Source organism: Mustelus asterias, chromosome 26 (genome assembly GCF_964213995.1).
Source record: "Mustelus asterias chromosome 26, sMusAst1.hap1.1, whole genome shotgun sequence".
Lineage (NCBI taxonomy): Eukaryota > Metazoa > Chordata > Chondrichthyes > Carcharhiniformes > Triakidae > Mustelus > Mustelus asterias.
The window spans coordinates 2,685,174-2,703,281 of NC_135826.1; the positions used below are offsets into that span (position 1 = coordinate 2,685,174).

Here is an 18,108-nt window from a genome sequence, read left to right on the forward strand (position 1 = left end):
AAACCACCAGAGAGATGCACCGTAGTATTGTGCCAGCTGATGAAAGCCTGCGTTCTCATGGGAGAGTAGGAAGAGAGGTTAAGTTATAAATGGTATTTGCATCATTAGTAAAGTCATTCAAGTCACTTTTTTTGAATATCAAACCATAAAGCACCTGAATCTTGATGGAAAGTGTAATTTTTGAAGCAAATCTCATGATTGTCAGATTCATTGTTGGATTTGGTTAGTGTAGTAATCAGAGTTACTGGTCTCGTGTCTTTGGGAGCTATGATAGCATTGATATTGGTTTGCATAGTACTGGCTAGTTCACATCAAGATATTTTTATGGGTAATATGATTATATTGAAAAAGACATTTGTGTAACACAATAGCCACTGTCTCTCTTATCCAGTGAACACCAGTACTGTGACAGATTAACTTTGCATTCAAAGGACACAACTATGGCATTAAAAAATGTATCACTTGTGGTGTAGATAATTGACAAAAGGCCTAGAGCAGTATGCAGTGAGTGAATCCCTTCCTTGGCTCTAACACATGCGCTTTCAATAAATCAAATCCATGTCTCTAGACTGCTGAAATTAAAATGAGCAAATCCATTAATGGACTGTATAGTTGCCTTGAAAGTTAAGGGAGAATGCTGACTTCTTCCCTTCTGTTATTTATCCTTCAGGTAAAGGCGCTGAAGGAAAAGATTGAAGCAGAGAAGGGAAGTGATGCTTTTCCAGCTGCTGGGCAAAAGCTAATATATGCAGGTAAGGTGCAACTTTACTAATTCATAAGGTGCATAAAGGTTCAAACTCTTGACACGGTCACAATTATGAAATGACATGTAGATGAAGTTAGGGATGTAGAAAAAGAAGTAGACCATTTAGCCCCGTGACCCTGTTTCCCCCACTCAATGAGACCATGGCTGATCTGTGACCCAACTCCATTTTCCTTAAATGCCTTGATACTTACAGTTTAAAAAAAATCTTAGGCTTGGTTTTAAAATTAACAATTGATCAAGTATCAATTGTTGTTTGCAGAAGAAAGTTCCAAATTTCTGCCAACCTTTTCACATAGAAGTGTTTCCAAATTTCACTTCTAGTTTATAGACTGTCTTGATTTCCTAGATAGAAATAGTTTATTTCTATCTACCCTACCTATTCTCTTTAATATCTTGAAAACTTCCATCAAATTACTGCTTAATTTTCTAAATTGCTGGGAATACAGCCCTAGTTTTTTTTAAACACTCCTCAAATTTAACCCTTGGAGTCCAGGTGTCATTCTGGTAAACCTACTGTGCACTCTCTTCAAGGCCAATATATTGTCCCTTGGGTACTGTACCCAGAATTGCTTATGGTGTTCCAGGTGTAGTCAATTCAGGCTTTCCTTTAGTTGAAGGATGGCTTCCACTCCTTTCCATCCCTGTCCTCTAAATGTAAAGGCCAGCATTCTGTTAATCTTTTAAATTTATTTTTTGCACAATGACATTTTAACTTATTTCCTGGATCCCAAATTTCCATGGATCTTCACTGGTATCTAGCTATTTGCCACTTATAATGTACTACATTCTATTCTTTTAAATCCAAACTGGATAACCTCATATTTACAGATATTAAAATCAGTTTGCCATAATTTTGCCGGTTTGTTTAACAAAGATATTGATAGGTTATGAATCTATCTCTCAACACTGCTCATACAATGCCATCCATCGTGGTATTGTCAGCAAATTTGGAAATATGGCTCTCTACCCCTTTATCTAAACTGTTAATAAACTTGATGAATAGCTGAGGCTCCAAAACTGATTCCTTGCGGGATATTCTGTCAGTTGGGTGCGTCTCCTGCCAGCTTCCTGAACAGGGTGATAATCTTTCCTTGTTTCAATGTGCATTAACTTTAGCTAACAGCCTTTTCTGAGGGACCTGATCGAATCCTTTCTGGAAGTTCATGTAAATAATATCCATAAATATTCTAATAGATATTCTAAAAATCTCAGCAGGCCTGGCAGTATTGGTAAGGAGAGAAAAGAGCTGACATTTTGAGTCCAGATTACTTTTTGTCAAAGCTTTGTCAAAGGGCCGTCTGGAGTCAAAACATCAGCTCTTTTCTCTCCTTACAGGGGCTGCCAGACCTGCTGAGATTTTCCAGCATTTTCTCTTTTTGTTTCAGATTCCAGCATCCGCAGTAATTTGCTTTTAGTTATAGATATTCCTCTGTCCGCTACTTTGGCCACCTCTTCAAAAGATTCAATGAGGTTTGTCAGGCATGATCTATCCTTGCAAAACCATAGAATACCTTGCAGTGCAGAACAAATACATATAGCCCATCAAGTCTGCACTGACTCACTGACAGACAATCTTACCTATCCCCGTTGGCTCTTTCTGATCAGTTAAAAAATTTCAAGATGTTTAGTCATCTTATCCTTAATCGTAGATGCTAGTAATTTCCTGTTGAGTTAACTGGTCAGTAATTCCCTGGTTTCCCTCTTCTATATTTCTTAAAAGCTCTAGCTGTCCTAAACTCGGGGATCATGTAGATATTTACACATCTATATGCTACTGTTATGTATAAATCATGACCTTGTGCTGTAAACCACCTTAGAGTTTTTCCTACTGTACTTATCTTTTGTTTCCCTTCATCAAATAAGTTTCCCTATAATTTTACTGGAATAAATTCATCTTGCTCAGTACCAATTGTTGAATTCCAAGTTGTCAATTGGTATGAGTTGTCGCATCACCATTGATGCACAATTTGTTAAGGCCCAGCCAAGAAACTCCAAGGTATTTTATGAAGTTAGCCTAGATCCTAAATTTTACATTTGAGTTTGGCTTTAGGGTGAGCAGAGGATGATTCACTTCAGGTATGATTCAAGTGATCCACTGGGAAGCTTTTATCAAAACAAACTTTATTTAAGAACACAGCTAGAAAATATAAAGAGAGAATTAGCATAACTTAATCACGACATAGTATAATCCTTAACAGTTAGCTATTTCTGTTGTTCCAGTTTAAAGCCCCTATGGACATATACCCTTCTTTGGAATTAGTGGGATGTGGGATTTTCAGCCTTTTAATACTTCTGGACAGAGATCCAGGCAGCGATGTCCAGAGAAGGATGTATCCTCTAAACAGTAAACCTTCAGAGAAGTAAACTTAGCTTCTGGCAGCGCCCAGTCTGCAGACTTGAGAGACAGAAAGGGATGCCCCTCTCTCTCTCTCTCTCTGCAGCTTCCAAAGCAGCAACTTTCTGAGAAAGATCCACTCTCGTGCAACAGAATCTCTAAGAAACTTCTCTCCTGGTTGATTCCAGTCTCCAACTGCTCTCTCTCAACTCGAGTAGCATCTTAAAAAAAACACTAAGCTGCAATTCTCTGTGTATGCTTAGCTGTACCCAGTCATATGACCATACCTGTCAATCATCCCATTCAGGCCCCACTCTGCAAAATCAAGAGAACTTCAAGAACAGCATTAGTTCAGATTAAGCAATTATGCTGCTGTGGTAACGATGCAGGATACCAGTTGTAGACAGAACAGCGCCGATAAAGTGGAAGGGACGGCTGGAAACATCCTTTACAGAAACATGGCTAAAATACACTTTTTAAAGGCACATCATCACAAGTTCATTAAACCTTATGCAGTTTGCACCTTGTAGAACAATGTGAAATGCATGTAGGGTATGCAACTCTATTGATAATAGATGCCAGTTGGTTTTGTAGAAACGCAAGACCAGTTTAGCAACTGTACAAATTAACAGGGATTCGAAGATTTAGGTCCTTCGACTGGGTCAGAACAGTTGCTTTTACTTGCACGAAATGGTCTCGCCTAACCTTTTTACTTCAAATGACTGTTTAAAAGGCACAATCTTTTCCAAAATAAAGCCATCACTTTTGAGCAGTTTTGATAAACAGCTTTGGGATGTGCCCTAGGCTTGTCTGAGAATCTTCTTTTGCTGTATAATTGGCGTTGAGGTATCACAGAAGGCGGCCATTTGGCCCATTGTCTGCACTGGTTCTCTACAAGAGCAATTCACCTCATGCCATTCCCCCGCCTTTTCCCTGTAGTCTTGCAATTTTTCCTTTTCAAAAGGATTTAAACAAATTCTCGGGGCCTAGGCTGTCATTACTTTGTGTTGTAACTTGATATCATAGACTTCAAGAAGCCGCAAGTTAAATGGATACAGACATCAAATAATGAACTGATGATGTGATTTATTGCGTATAGTGCTTGTAATTGGAACTTTTTGTTTCTAGACTAAGGACAAGTTGTTTATTCCCTTGGTTTATCAGGGACTTTACTCTCCTCAGGAAATACCTAATTCCTTTTGTTTTTTTCTCTATGGATAGCAAAACAACACTGAGCTCATTGCAGAGGAATGATTGTCACAGATCTATGTTCTATCACTCATGTAATTTGAACAAAGTTGTCAAGTAACTGAGGAGAGAATGCTTTCAGTCCAGCTGGGTATGGTCTGGATCCTTTCACTACCTGCAGGAGTTAGATGCCATTAATTCTCATGTCTAAACTGCTGGATGAGCTGATTGTTATGGAAAAACATGTTATTTCAAGGATTGATCATTTAAAATTTTGCGCTTACAAGATAACGCATGTTGTGCTTATGGTTCAAATGTACAAATAGATTCCCAATATTGATAGAAGAGGGTGCTGCAGATAACATGAAATTGACCAATACTGATTCTAAAAATAAATAAGCCATAACCCTTGCCCTGTATTGGTGTCCTGGGATCTGTCCTTTCCTCAGCAAGCACGGCTTTATCTTGTAGTTTCTCTCGATCACACAGAACGATTTTAGTGTTTCCACGTTTCCCAAGCTGACTCCACACACAACTGTCTTTGATCCACTTCCTGATCACTACATTATTGAAAAGTCTGTACCTTCTCTCCATGAAGGCCAGTGGTGAATGAGTTGGGATTTTATGGTGATTCCGCAGCTTTCATGGTCATTGTCTGAATTCAGTTCACAAGTTAGCTGATTTATTTGTATATTTAATTTGCCATTGTGTTTAAGTACACCAGTACAATTACACACTTCTTCTCCTTTGCTTCACATCTGCACTTGTGGGATGCATATGTTTTGAGTAGATGGTCTACTTTGTAGATGGTCGGTTGTATCCTGCAGATACTTTGCAGCAAAGGAGAATTGTCTGCCTTGATTCTATAATGAGTATGCATTAAGATCCAAGTTAACTGCTGGTTGTTTATTACAGGTAAAATCCTCAATGATGACACACAACTTAAAGATTACAAAATTGATGAGAAGAACTTTGTAGTGGTTATGGTAACAAAGGTAAGTGATTTGGCTGGGGTGGATCTGAATAGTGAAGCATGTAGCATTATTAGATTAGTAATTTGTATGTATGGTGGACCACATGTGAAAGTCCAATTTGCATCCATTAATGAATTGCAATGTGCTGCATAGTTTGTGTAAATAGGTTTCTTCCCCAATAAAGAGCCAGTTCAGTATTCTTTTGGGTGGCGGATAGAAGCAAGAGGACCAGCTGATGAAGCTCTGACTGTTTTTTGAAAGTATGGATTAAGGTGATGGGGCAGAGAAAGGGAGTTCCAGTGAATGAGGTAAAAGTAGGTAAGGAACAGTCATCAGTGGGAGGAAACAAACAGGGAACGATGTCAGAAAAATGGAAAATACATGTAAGAACTAGGAGATTTGTTGTAAAATGGGAGAAGCATAGCCATGAATGGAATTTAAAAGGGGTGGCCAAGAGTTTTAAAATTAATCCTCTGGAGGCACTTGGAATCAGAGAGAATGAATGTGGACCATGGAATTCAGAATGAGTTTTTATGGTTCGTGGGACAGCACGTTGGCAGAGTGGTTGGCACTGCTGCCTCACAGCACCAGGGACCCAGATTCGATTCCTGGCTTGGGTGACTGTGCGGGGTTTGCACCTTCTCCCCTCTCTGCATGGATTCTTCTGGGTGCTCCGGTTTCCTCCCACAGTCTGGAAGATGTGCTGGTTAGGTGCATTGACCATGCTAAATTCTCCTTCAGTGTACCTGATCAGGCCCCGGAGTGTGTCGACGAGGGGATTTTCACAGTAAATTCATTGCAGTGTTAATGTAAGCCTACTTGTGACAATAATAAATAAACTTAAAAAAAACTTTAAACTATAGTTTGAATGTAGCGCAATGGAGATGTCCAGCTTTAGGTCCTTGGGTGATAAAGGCATGGGCTAGGGTTTGGCAGCTGAGTTGAAGAAATGGGAAGGAAATGAACAATAACTTTGATGGTTCAAGGAAAACATTCTGGTAACTGTGGAATGAAATCGAGCTCTGGGTAGCATTATGCCATGGTTTTGCATCTCCAGGTTTAACTTGATGACAACTAAGGTTGTTAGAGTTTAGGTTGGGGTTGTGTATGTATTTGCAACAACTGATGAGACTTAAATTCTTCCTAATTTTCTTACAATAGTGTCATCAAAGTGTCTTTGATGTATTAAGTACCAAGCATAGGCAAAGACAATTGTGATAACACCGGGTCGCCAAGGAGAGGGAGAAGCCTACTGAATGGTTAAGGAGGGACTACAAGCTGTAGACAGCCACCGAGGATATCCCAGCGAAAGATCCTAGAAGCTTTGTTGGAGGGTTATAATGGCACTGGGGACCATCACAACTATGATGTTTAGGAAGGAACGGAAATGGGTTTTGCAGTCCAAATAAATGGAGTAGGTTTTGTGAAGAGGGCATTGTGATTATGAAAGATTTGGCAGAGGAATAGATCTTTGTCTAATCATAACAGTGCAACACAGGAACAGGCCCTTTGGCCCACCAAGGTACTGCCACCAGGCAGTAACTAATGGGGTGCCACAGGGAACAGTGCTGGGACCCCAGCTATTCATAATATATATCAATGATTTGAATGAGGGAACAAAATGTAACATCTCAAAGTTTGCAGATGATACCAAGTTGGGTGGGACGGTGAACTATGACGAGGATGTAGAGATCCTTCAGCATGACCCGGACAGGTTGGGTGAGTGGGCAAATCAATGACAGATGCGGTATAACTTGGATAAATGTGAGGTTATTCACCTTGGAAACAAAACAGAAGGCAGATTACTACCTGAATGGCTGTAAATTGGGAGAGGGGAGTGTGCAGCGGGACCTGGGTGCCCTTGTGCACCAGTCGCTGAAGGTAAGCATGCAGGTGCAGCAGGCGGTAAAGAAGGCAAATGGTATGTTGGCATTCATTGTGAGAGGTTTTGAGTACAGGAGCAGGGATGTGTGTTGCAATTATACAGGGCCTTGGTGAGGCCACACCTGGAATATTGTGTGCAGTTGTGGTCTCCTTTTCTGAGGAAGGATGCTCTTGCTCTCGAGAGAGTGCAGTGAAGGTTTACCAGGCTGATTCCGGGGATGGCGGGACTGAGGTATGAGGAGAGATTGACTAGGTTAGGATTGTTTTCACTGGAGTTCAGACGAATGAGGGGGGATCTCATAGAGACAGGGAGGATGTTCCAGATGGTGGGAGAGTCCAGAACCAGGGATCACAGTCTGAGGATACAGGGGATATCATTTAGGACGGAGGTGAGGAGACATTTCTTCACCCAAAGAGTGGTGAGCCTGTGGAATTCATTACCACAGGAAATATTTGATGCCAAAACATTGAATGTATTCAAGAGGCAGCTGGATATAGCACTTGGGGCGAATGGGATCAAAGGTTATGGGGAGAAAGCAAGATTAGGCTATTGAGTTGAGTGATCGTAATGAATGGCGGAGAAGGCTTGAAGGGCTAAACGGCTGCCTCCTGCTATCTTCTATGTTAAGGTCTGTGCTGACACACACGCCTCTCTAATCTAATATTTTCTTGCCTCTATGTGGTCCATATCCCTCTATTCCCTGCCTATTCATGTATCTATTCAGATGTGTCTTGAACGGTTTAGAATCTGCGTCCACCATCTCCTCTGGCAGTGCATTCCGGGCATTCACCGCCCTCTGTGTGGAAAAACTTGCCCCTTACAACTTTTAATCTTTCCCCCTCTCACTTTCAATCGATGCCCCGGACTAATTGACACTTTAGCCCTGGGGAGAAGACTGACTATCCACTCTATCCAAGCCTGTCATAATCTTGTAAACTTCTATCAGGCCCCCCACTCATCCTCCGCCGCTCCAATGAAAACAATCCAAGTTTGTTCAACCTTTCTTCATAGTCCATATCCTACAAACCAGGCAGCATCCTGGTAAATCTCTTCTGCACCCTTTCCAATGCATCAGCATCCTTCCGGTAGTGTGGTGACCAGAATTGTACACAATACTCCAAATGCAGCCTAACCAAAGTCTTATACAGCCGCAACATGATTTTCCAATTCCTATACTCAATTTTCCGACTGATGAAGGCCAGCATGCCATACGCCTTCTTGACCACCTGAGTTGTCACCTTCAGGGAATTGTGGATCTGCACGCCTCGATCCCTCTGTATGCTAATATTTCTAAGGGCTCTACCATTTACTGTATACATTCCTTCTGCAGTAGACCTTCCAAATTGCATCACCTCACATTTGTCCGGGTTAAATTCCACTTGCCATCTTTCAACCCAGGTTTTCAGCCGATTTATATCCTGCTGTATCCTCTGACAATCCTCCTCACTATCTACTACTCCCTCAATTTTCGTTTCATCTACAAATTTACTAATCAGACCACCTACAGTTTCCTATTACAAGCAACAGAGGCTCCAGCTAATCAGAGACCTTCAGTTAGAGAAATACCCTTCCAATGCTACCCTCCGCTTTCTATGCCCAAGCCAGTTTTATATCCATCTTATCAGCTCATCTCTGATCCCCTATGTCTTCATCTTCTGTATTAGTCTGCCATGAGGAACCTTATTGAAGGCTCTACTAAAGTCCATGTATACAACATCCACTGCCCTGTCCTGTTCATGGAGCTGAATTTGGGCGTTGAAGAAGCCGATGCGAATCTTTGAGCAATATAAGTTTAAGGATAGTGGAAAAATGAGAAATAAGAACACAGGAATTGAGAGCAGAAGTAGACAATTCAGCCCTTCGAGCGTGCTCCGCTATACAACCAGTTCATGGCTGATCTCTTCCTCGTCTCAAATCCATCTCCCTACTTGTTCCCCATATCCCTTTAACCCATTTTTTATGAGTAATATATCTATCTCCTCCTTGAAAACATTCAATGATTTAGACGACTCCACGCTATGGGGCAGCAAGTTCCACAAATTCACCACCCTCTGCGAGAAGTAGTTCCTCCTCATCTCGGTTTTAAATCTACCACTTCTTGACCTATACCTGTGACCTCTTATTCTAGATTGCACCATGAGGTGAAACATTTGGTCTACGTTTACTTTATCAATCCCTTTTAGAATTTTATATAGCTCTATCAGATTCCTGCTAATCCTTCTAAACTCCAGTGAGTATAAGCTCAAACGGTTTAATCTCACCTCATACGTCAACCCTTTCATTCCTTGGAATCAATCTGGTGAACCCCCTCTGAACTGCCTCCAATGCCACCACATCCTTCCTCAAATAAGGAGATCAAAACTGGACAAAATACTCTAGATGTGGTCTCACCAGCACCCTATACAATTGCAATGTTTCTCTACTTTTATATTCCAGTCCTTTTGCAATAAATGCTAACATTCCATTTGCCTTTTTTATGCATACCAACTTTCTGCAACTCGTGAACAAAGACACCCAGATCCCTCTGCCTGGATGCATTGGAATCTGCTTTCCATTTAGATGATTTGCCTTTCTATTTTTTCTGCCAAAATGGACAACCTCACACTTATCCACAGTAAAAGCCATCTTCCAAATTTTGGCCCATTCTCCTAGCCTGTCTATGTCTGTAAAATCTTTATCTCCCCTTCGTTGCCTGCTTTCCCACCTTCCCATCATCTGCAAATTTTGCTATGTTACACTCTGTCCGTGCTTGCAGATCATTTTATATAAATTGCAAGTGACTAACCCCTGTGGTACCCCACTAGTTACAGTTTTCCAACCAGAGAAGGATCTATTTATCCCGACCCTCTGCTTTCTGTCAGTCAGCCAATCCTCAATCCAATCTAGCACTCTATCCCCAATCCCCTGTGATCACACCTTCTGGATCGGTCTTTTTAAAAGTAAAGTTACAAGTAAGGCTTACATTAACATGGCAGTGAAGTTACTGTGAAATTCCCCTAGTCACCACACGATGGCGCCTGTTCAGGTCAATGCACCCAACCAGCATGTCTGTCAGACTGTGGGAGGAAACTGGAGCACCTGGAGAAAACTCACGCAGACACGGGGAGAATGTGCAAATTCGCACAGACAGTGATTCGTATTTGATGTTTTGAGCTGAGGCAGTTACTGTAGAAGAATTAATAGCAAAGAAGTTTGCTGAAGTTCCTGCTCTCTAGGGTAATCATTGGATAATTGGAAGGTTTAATTTCTGGAGCTTCTTTGGAGCTGTGGACTGAGTGCTGCTCTGCAAACCACTTGCATGATGTTGGCATGCAGTGGTGATTGCAGCTATTGTTAATATTCCCTTTGGAACATGTGTTGAGAGGGGGTCATGATGTGGAGATGCCGGTGTTGGACTGGAGTAAACACAGTAAGAAGTTTAACAACACCAGGTTAAAGTCCAACAGGTTTATTTGGTAGCAAAAGCCGCACAAGCTTTTGGAGCCTTAAGCCCCTTCCTCAGGTGAGTGGGAATTCTGTTCACAAACAGGGCATATAAAGACACAAACTCAATTTACATGAATAATGGTTGGAATGTGAATACTTACAGCTAATTTGATTAGCTGTAAGTATTCGCATTCCAAACATTATTCATGTGATTACATCTGCTATTTTGTAGTGAGGATGTTCATAAAGTCTAACCATTAAATATCGTCTGTCATTCCCTCATCAATCTTGGAGTTTCTTAGCAGGGAAGAAGACAAATCTCAGAACCTTCCAGTGTCAGCAAGCCATAGTTGTTATTTCAGTAGGTCCTCGGTGGTTTAAAATGTGTTCTAAAGAATATTATGATTCTGTTGCTGTTAGTCTGGTTGGTGGGGCAAAAGTAAATTGAATGCATTGGGAAGCCTGTCTAATATTGAAAAGGAACCTGCCCAAAAATAAACCTCAAAAAGACCGAGTGCAAGATGTCCTGAGTGGTGGCTTCCTGTCTGCAATTTTCCCTTCAGTGGGGAAGGAAATTGGGGGAGAACCTGCTCCTTATCTGGCCAACTGTATTCCATCTCCATGGAGCCTTTTCTGTGCCTCTTGTGGAGGTCGCAGTTGGGAATGGTTCGGCGCAAGCCAGGCATCAGGGTTGTACTTTTAGCTTATGCTGATGACGTGCTCCTTATGTTCATGGACCCTGCAGAGGATGCACAAGTGCCAGGCTGTGTACTCTGCTGCATCCTCTGCCAGGATCAGCTAGGCAGGTTCTGGACTCTTGGTCCGTGGCAGATAGGCCCCTCCCAGATGAGCTCAGGTCTTTCACCTGGAGCAGATCCAGTCTCTTCTGCTTGGGGGTCCATCTTTGCTCATCTGAGGAATCCTGGCTGGTGAATTGGCTGGAGGCCAAGGTCACCAATCACTTGAGACGCTGGGCAGGACTGCTCCAAGTCTTACAGGGGTTGGGTTCTGGTCGTAAACCAGCTGATTGCCTCCACATTGTGGTACAGGCTGATCACTTTGATCCTTCCCTTGATTTTGCCACAGAAATCCAGAGAACACTCGTACAGTTCTTCTGCAATAAAAGATTGCACTGGGTTGCTGCTTAGGGAGGGCAGTCAGGCGCTGGTGTGCCTTTGCCTGAAAGCATAGACTTTCAGACCCTGCAGCAATGCCTCTGTGTCAAGCCCCCTCCTAGTTGGTGTGCCCTGACAATGTATTTTTTCCACCAAGTGCACAGCTTAAACAATGATGTGCAATTCCTGTTTACACACCTGACAGGTCAACTCCTGCAGGTGTTGCTCATCTTTTACCAGGACCTACTCGAAGTCTGGAACATGGCTGCCTTGTGATGCAGCTCTCCCCGGTCTGGTGTAGTGGCTGTCGTCAAGCAGCTGCTGCTCAGGCGTCCACACCTCCATCAATACCATTTCAGGTGGCTGGCAGGGGTGGGGGCTGTGGCTGCTGGGATGGCCAGGATTAGGAACGTGCTGGGTGGTGGAGGAGTGGGCTGGATGACACCTCAAGAGTTGGTGAATTGCATGTTTGTGAGTATCCAGCTCCCAACCAGTGCCATCCGTGATCTCATAACAGTCGTGCTTGGATCTGATGGCGCTTGTGGTCCAGGCGGTGTGTGGTGAATTTCCATCTGAACGCATCCATGATCGTGCAGAATTTCACATCCGCCCCAAATGCCCCCGGGAGCCAGAAGCCCACAGCTTGAGCCTCCTTGTGGAAATGCCCTCCGTGCACTTTTGCATTACACAGAAGGTTTTCCTTTGTGCTGCTGCTGCACACACTTCACTTTCTTGTCCTCATCCATTGTCTGGATGCGCCTTGTTGCTGCTCGATGGAAGAGCTCCCTCTAAGGAGGGGAGGGGAAATAGAGGGGAGATTTGATAGAGGTGTATAAGATTTTGATGGGTATAGATAGTGAATGCAAGCAGGCTTTTTCCACTGAGGCTAGGGGAGAAAAAAAGACCAGAGGGCAGGGGTTAAAGGTGAGGGGGGAAAAGTTTAAAGGGAATATTAGGGGGGCTTCTTCACGCAGAGAGTGGTGGGAGTGTTGAATGAGCTGCCGGATAAAGTGGTTTTAACATTTAAGAAAAACTTGTGCTGCCGGATAAAGTGGTTTTAACATGAACTGCCGGATAAAGTGGTTTTAACATTTAAGAAAAACTTGGACGGGTTTATGGATGAGAGGGGTGTGGAGGGATATGGTCCAAGTGCAGGTCAGTGGGACTCGGCAAAAAATGGTTCGGCACAGACAAGAAGGGCCAAAAGGCCTGTTTCTGAGCTGTAATTTTCTATGGTTCTAAGGAGCAGTCCTCCCCCTGAGTATCGGGATGGAGGGTGTTGCATGCAGCAGTCTTCTACAACTTTAGTTTGCATCAGTTCACGGACTAGATACATAAAATCCCACAGGCCATTTGGTTCATCGAGTCTGCACTGCCTGCCCCTGCCCTATCCCCATAACCTCTGCATTTACCATGGCATATCCACCTAACCTATACAGCTTTGGACACTGAGAAATTTCGCATGGCCTATCCACTTAACCTGTACATGCTTCGACTGGGAGGAAACCAGAGCACCCGGAGGAAACCCACACAGACACGGGGAGAACGTGCAAACTGTACAGACAGTCACCCAAGGCCGGAATCAAACCCAAGTCCCTAGCGCTGTGAGGCAGCAATGCTAACCACTATGCCACCGTGCCACGCTCTTCCTGACCCAGGTATAGAATAACATAGGCCTACACTTGACAGTAGGTCTTCAGTCTTCCCAAAGTTGATGCTTGGTCTGATGAAACAGAGGGAAGTAGTACAGTATTGAGTTGGCTGAATTTGGTTAATTAACAAACGTGAGTAGGCAATTTCATTGGCGGAGGTGAGAGAGTATCCCCTTATTCTGTGTGGTTTATTCTGTCATGCATTCTCAAAGGTTTGTGCTTCATAAACCACCCACCCCACTTATCGTGGTGTACTTACGTCACTTGAGTTCTTCGAAAATGGCTTAATTCACACGTCATTAAGGAATTAGTACAACTTAAATTGATAATGAAAGTTGCAACCGAGTTAAAATGCTTTTATGTTGGGTTAAGTGTTTCACTAATGTCTTGGGTCTTTTTCTTTAGCCCATTCTTTATGCAAATTGTTTTTGGGAACTCTGCCAGTTCTTGTATAATATTAACCATGTCTCTCAAAGAAACACTGTCTGAGGGAGTTGGGATCTCTAATTTGTGGTAATCGCCAAATGTAGATTTGTGTTTTTATTATAGTCAAAAGGCCTTTAAAACCAGGACTAAAATGGCACAAACTTCATGGTCCTATAAGTCAATCAAGTACATTGTGAAAACTTTTTCTAGTTTGTATGCGAGGCATTGAATTTGTATAATGCCTATATTTAGACTTTTGCATGCTTCTAGTTGATAATTTGCAGTATTTTTGAGTGTGCGCCTCTTGTGTGAAATTTTTATGAAAATGCAACTGGTTACCTGTTACCTTAAATAGAGGTTTTCAAGATAGTTGCTGATTTTTCTGTTACCTCAACAATTGTTTTTAAAGAAAAATAAAACTTTCCTTGGTCCATATTCGTGTCATCTTAACTATTTGCTGAAGTACAGCAATCAATCCTAAAACCTGCATTGTGTGTGTATTTCTTTCTTTCTCACTGTTTTTTTGACAAAACTTTGCAATAGATTTTTCTTTTTTTTTTGTCACCTCCATCTTCGCTCCTTTCATTTCCAAGAAGGCAGATTAAATGCTCCTGAGTTTTTCCAGTGCTACTTTGGAGGTAGCATGACAAGCTTTCCAGCATTTCACTGTTTAGACTGCCTTCTCTTAAGTGCTGTGACAGGAGTATTCATCTGACTGTCGTCATATATGCAAGGTGCGTAATCTGGCAGCAAAGTGGAAGTTTCGTTCAGGCAAATATGAAACGCATGCTATTTGACAGAAACTAGCCATAGTCCTGAGCGAATGAGGCAAAGATGCTTTACCTCCTGCACATTAGGATGAACTAGCCTATTATCTTCTGTGGGATCTGCTGGAAGGTGTAAAGCCTTGCACGGTACAGGAAGAGAAACTCAAATTATAGACTCTCGAAAACCTCAGTGATGATTTTGAGATTGGCATTAAGTTTGTGTCTTGGTTGGATGTGCTGTGGTGTTCAGTACTTGCATTTGTTACAATTTTATTCAGTACAGCTGACCTCGCCACGCATTAGTACTTAACTTTTTCTTCTTTGAAAACAGCCAAAAGCAGCTCCTGCATCTGCACAACCAACAACACAGCCTGCTCCAGTGCCTGCTTCAGTGAGTACCACAGCAGCTGCATCCACCTCAACTGCAGCTCCATCTTCAACTGCGACTCCAGCTTCAACTGCAGTTCCAAGTTTAATTGCAGATTCAATTTCACCTTTAAGTCAAACTTCCATCTCTAATCCTACTCTAACCTCAGGTGCCACTTCCCTTGCTCCTGCCTCACCACCAGCTATAGTTCCGACATCAGATTCTTCTAGTACAGTCACAGAGGAAAAGCCAAAGGAAGAAGAAACAAAAGAAGAAACCAGTGCCGTTTCTGAAGCACTTAACCCAAGGTACAATAAAGTTTGGTAGGGAAGGTACTGAACATTAATACATAGGCTGTGTGCTGAAGTTGGGGAGGAAAGCAACAGTGCCCTGTGGGAAAGTCCTTTTGTGGACATTTTTCAGTTTTCTATTAAATTTAACTTTATTTCTGGAGCTTAAGTAGTGTTTCACCTGCAGGTTAAGTAGTGTTTCACCTGCAGGTTCACCATGGTAGGCTTCTGCAGAAAATGCAGATGTATGGGATTGGGGGTGATCTAGGAAATTGGATCAGGAATTGGCTAGCGGATAGGAAACAGAGGGTGGTGGTTGATAGTAAATATTCATCATGGAGTGCGGTTACAAGTGGTGTACCTCAGGGATCTGTTTTGGGGCCACTGCTGTTTGTAATATTTATTAATGATCTGGATGAGGGTATAGTTGGGTGGATTAGCAAATTTGCTGATGACACCAAAGTCGGTGGTGTGGTAGACAGTGAGGAAGGGTGTCGTAGTTTGCAGGAAGACTTAGACAGGTTGCAAAGTTGGGCCGAGAGGTGGCGGATGGAGTTTAATGCGGAGAAGTGTGAGGTAATTCACTTTGGTAGGAATAACAGATGTGTTGAGTATAGGGCTAACGGGAGGACTTTGAATAGTGTGGAGGAGCAGAGGGATCTAGGTGTATGTGTGCATAGATCCCTGAAAGTTGGGAATCAAGTAGATAAGGTTGTTAAGAAGGCATATGGTGTCTTGGCGTTTATTGGTAGGGGGATTGAATTTAGGAGTCGTAGCGTTATGTTGCAACTGTACACAACTCTGGTGCGGCCGCACTTGGAGTACTGTGTGCAGTTCTGGTCCCCACATTACAGGAAGGATGTGGAGGCTTTGGAGAGGGTGCAGAGGAGGTTTACCAGGATGTTGCCTGGTATGGAGGGGAGATCCTATGAGGAGAGGCTGAGGGATTTGGGATTGTTTTCGCTGGAAAGGCGGCGGCTAAGAGGGGATCTTATTGAAACATATAAGATGATTAGAGGTTTAGATAGGGTGGATAGTGATAGCCTTTTTCCTCTGATGGAGAAATCCAGCACGAGGGGGCATGGCTTTAAATTGAGGGGGGGTAGTTATAGAACCGATGTCAGGGGTAGGTTCTTTACCCAGAGGGTGGTGAGGGATTGGAATGCCCTGCCAGCATCAGTAGTAAATGCGCCTAGTTTGGGGGCGTTTAAGAGATCCGTAGATAGGTTCATGGACGAAAAGAAATTGGTTTAGGTTGGAGGGTCACAGTTTTTTTTTAACTGGTCGGTGCAACATCGTGGGCCGAAGGGCCTGTTCTGCGCTGTAATGTTCTATGTTCTATGTTCTATGTTCTATGCACTAAATGAATGGAAGAAAGAAGAACAAATGACTTAATTTCTCCCTGATGCATCTGATTTTTTCAAAAGATCAGTCAGGCACATGAAAATCTTTGATTTCGAGCTGCTGTGAACTTTGAGTCCTGGCAACGGGAATGGAATGTGGTTTGCATTAAAATTTCAGGATGTGCACAAGCACAGCAGTTTTATTATTTTGATTGATTTACTTGTGTTCCAAAATATGAATTTGCCAGGTTTTGGTTTTTTTAGGGTCTTTTTATTGTAAGTGTAGCACTCCAAAACAGTTTCTCTTTACTAGTGAGGCTTCTCAGCTTGCTCTTCTTCCTGTGTTTTCTCTCTCCTTTTGTCTTCCCATGTCATTCCTGGCCAACAGCTAGTCCACTCTCTAGCCCACATTTGTGATTAGCATAGAATGATATGACTGAGATTGGGAACTCAGTATGCACAGTTTTGTAAGGACGAGTCCATATCTTAGCATTCTATGAGAGAGTACATTGGAACTCCCAACATTTCATGCACCATCTGTGAAGTTTTAAACACTTATGTTAATTTCCTGAAAATGGTCTTGTTATCTTGTTGGTTGTAGAGCTAACAATGCAAATATATGTGCTGCTGTTGAGAGAATAAGGTGCATTTAAATTGTAGTTCATCAAACTGAGTGTGTTGCAGGAACTGCTTTTAAAACCTTTTTGGTAACACAGAATTTTAGTTCCCTGCAGTATCCTATTATGTTCACAACCCTGGTCCTGCTGTCAGACTGGAGTACTTAACTGAAGTTGTGAGCTTTTTTATAGGGCAGCTTGCTCCTATGTACCTCCTGAATGTCAGGTTCAAGAACAAGATTTGGCAGATGCTGAGGAATTCGCCACCTACCTGTCCTGCTTTAAATGGTGCATGATGCAAGGAACAAATAAAAACAGCTTAAAGTATTTGTAAAATAGAAGTTTAAATGGTAAAGAATTTAATTTTTTTCAAGCAGATTTATATTTTATTGCTTTCTTTGTGGGTTGTGCTGTACTAGATGACCATGATTGATTATTACTGAGTGGTGAGTTATGCACAGTTTAGAGACTTGGTGCAACCTCTTAATTAGCAAATAATCAACAATATAAACTCCTTCTTTGGCACCAAGCATATATCTAATTTGCTGCTGCATTAAATTGAGGGAGTTCTTGGTCACTGTTGCAAATTTTGTGTTTTTGAAAAGAATGCAAGCCTGCAGCCAGCTAGAATCTGAACTGATGCAGTGTGTTCATCGAAAATCACTGCATTGTGAAACCTATATTGTAATATTAGGATCATGCTCTGATCTGATTTCTATGTTGAAGTGCCAGTATGATGGATTAAATGTCATTGTTTAATTCTAATCTGTTGTTTTAGATCTGTGGCTGAAGAAATTGACTTGAATCTGGTGGAAACAGCCTCCTCTACATTAGGTAAGCTTAATCGGAAGGATTTGTGTTATTCTGAAATATTAGGCTCTGACACAGTTCATAATTCAAAATGTCTTGCTGTATTAATTTGCATAAATTGAAATTCTTATCTATATTAGTCACTCC

At 42.2% G+C, this 18,108-nt stretch overlaps 1 protein-coding gene across 1 annotated transcript in view; it reads left to right on the forward strand.

The window, feature by feature from the left end:
* The window catches only part of LOC144479378 (uncharacterized), a 116,811-nt gene that overhangs the window by 70,132 nt on the left and 28,571 nt on the right, over positions 1-18,108 (forward strand). The window contains exons 14-17 of the mRNA XM_078197998.1: positions 671-752; positions 5,205-5,284; positions 14,866-15,209; positions 17,930-17,985. Of these exons, the coding sequence (XP_078054124.1) occupies positions 671-752; positions 5,205-5,284; positions 14,866-15,209; positions 17,930-17,985 (562 nt within the window). The remainder of the gene's footprint in view (positions 1-670; positions 753-5,204; positions 5,285-14,865; positions 15,210-17,929; positions 17,986-18,108) is intronic.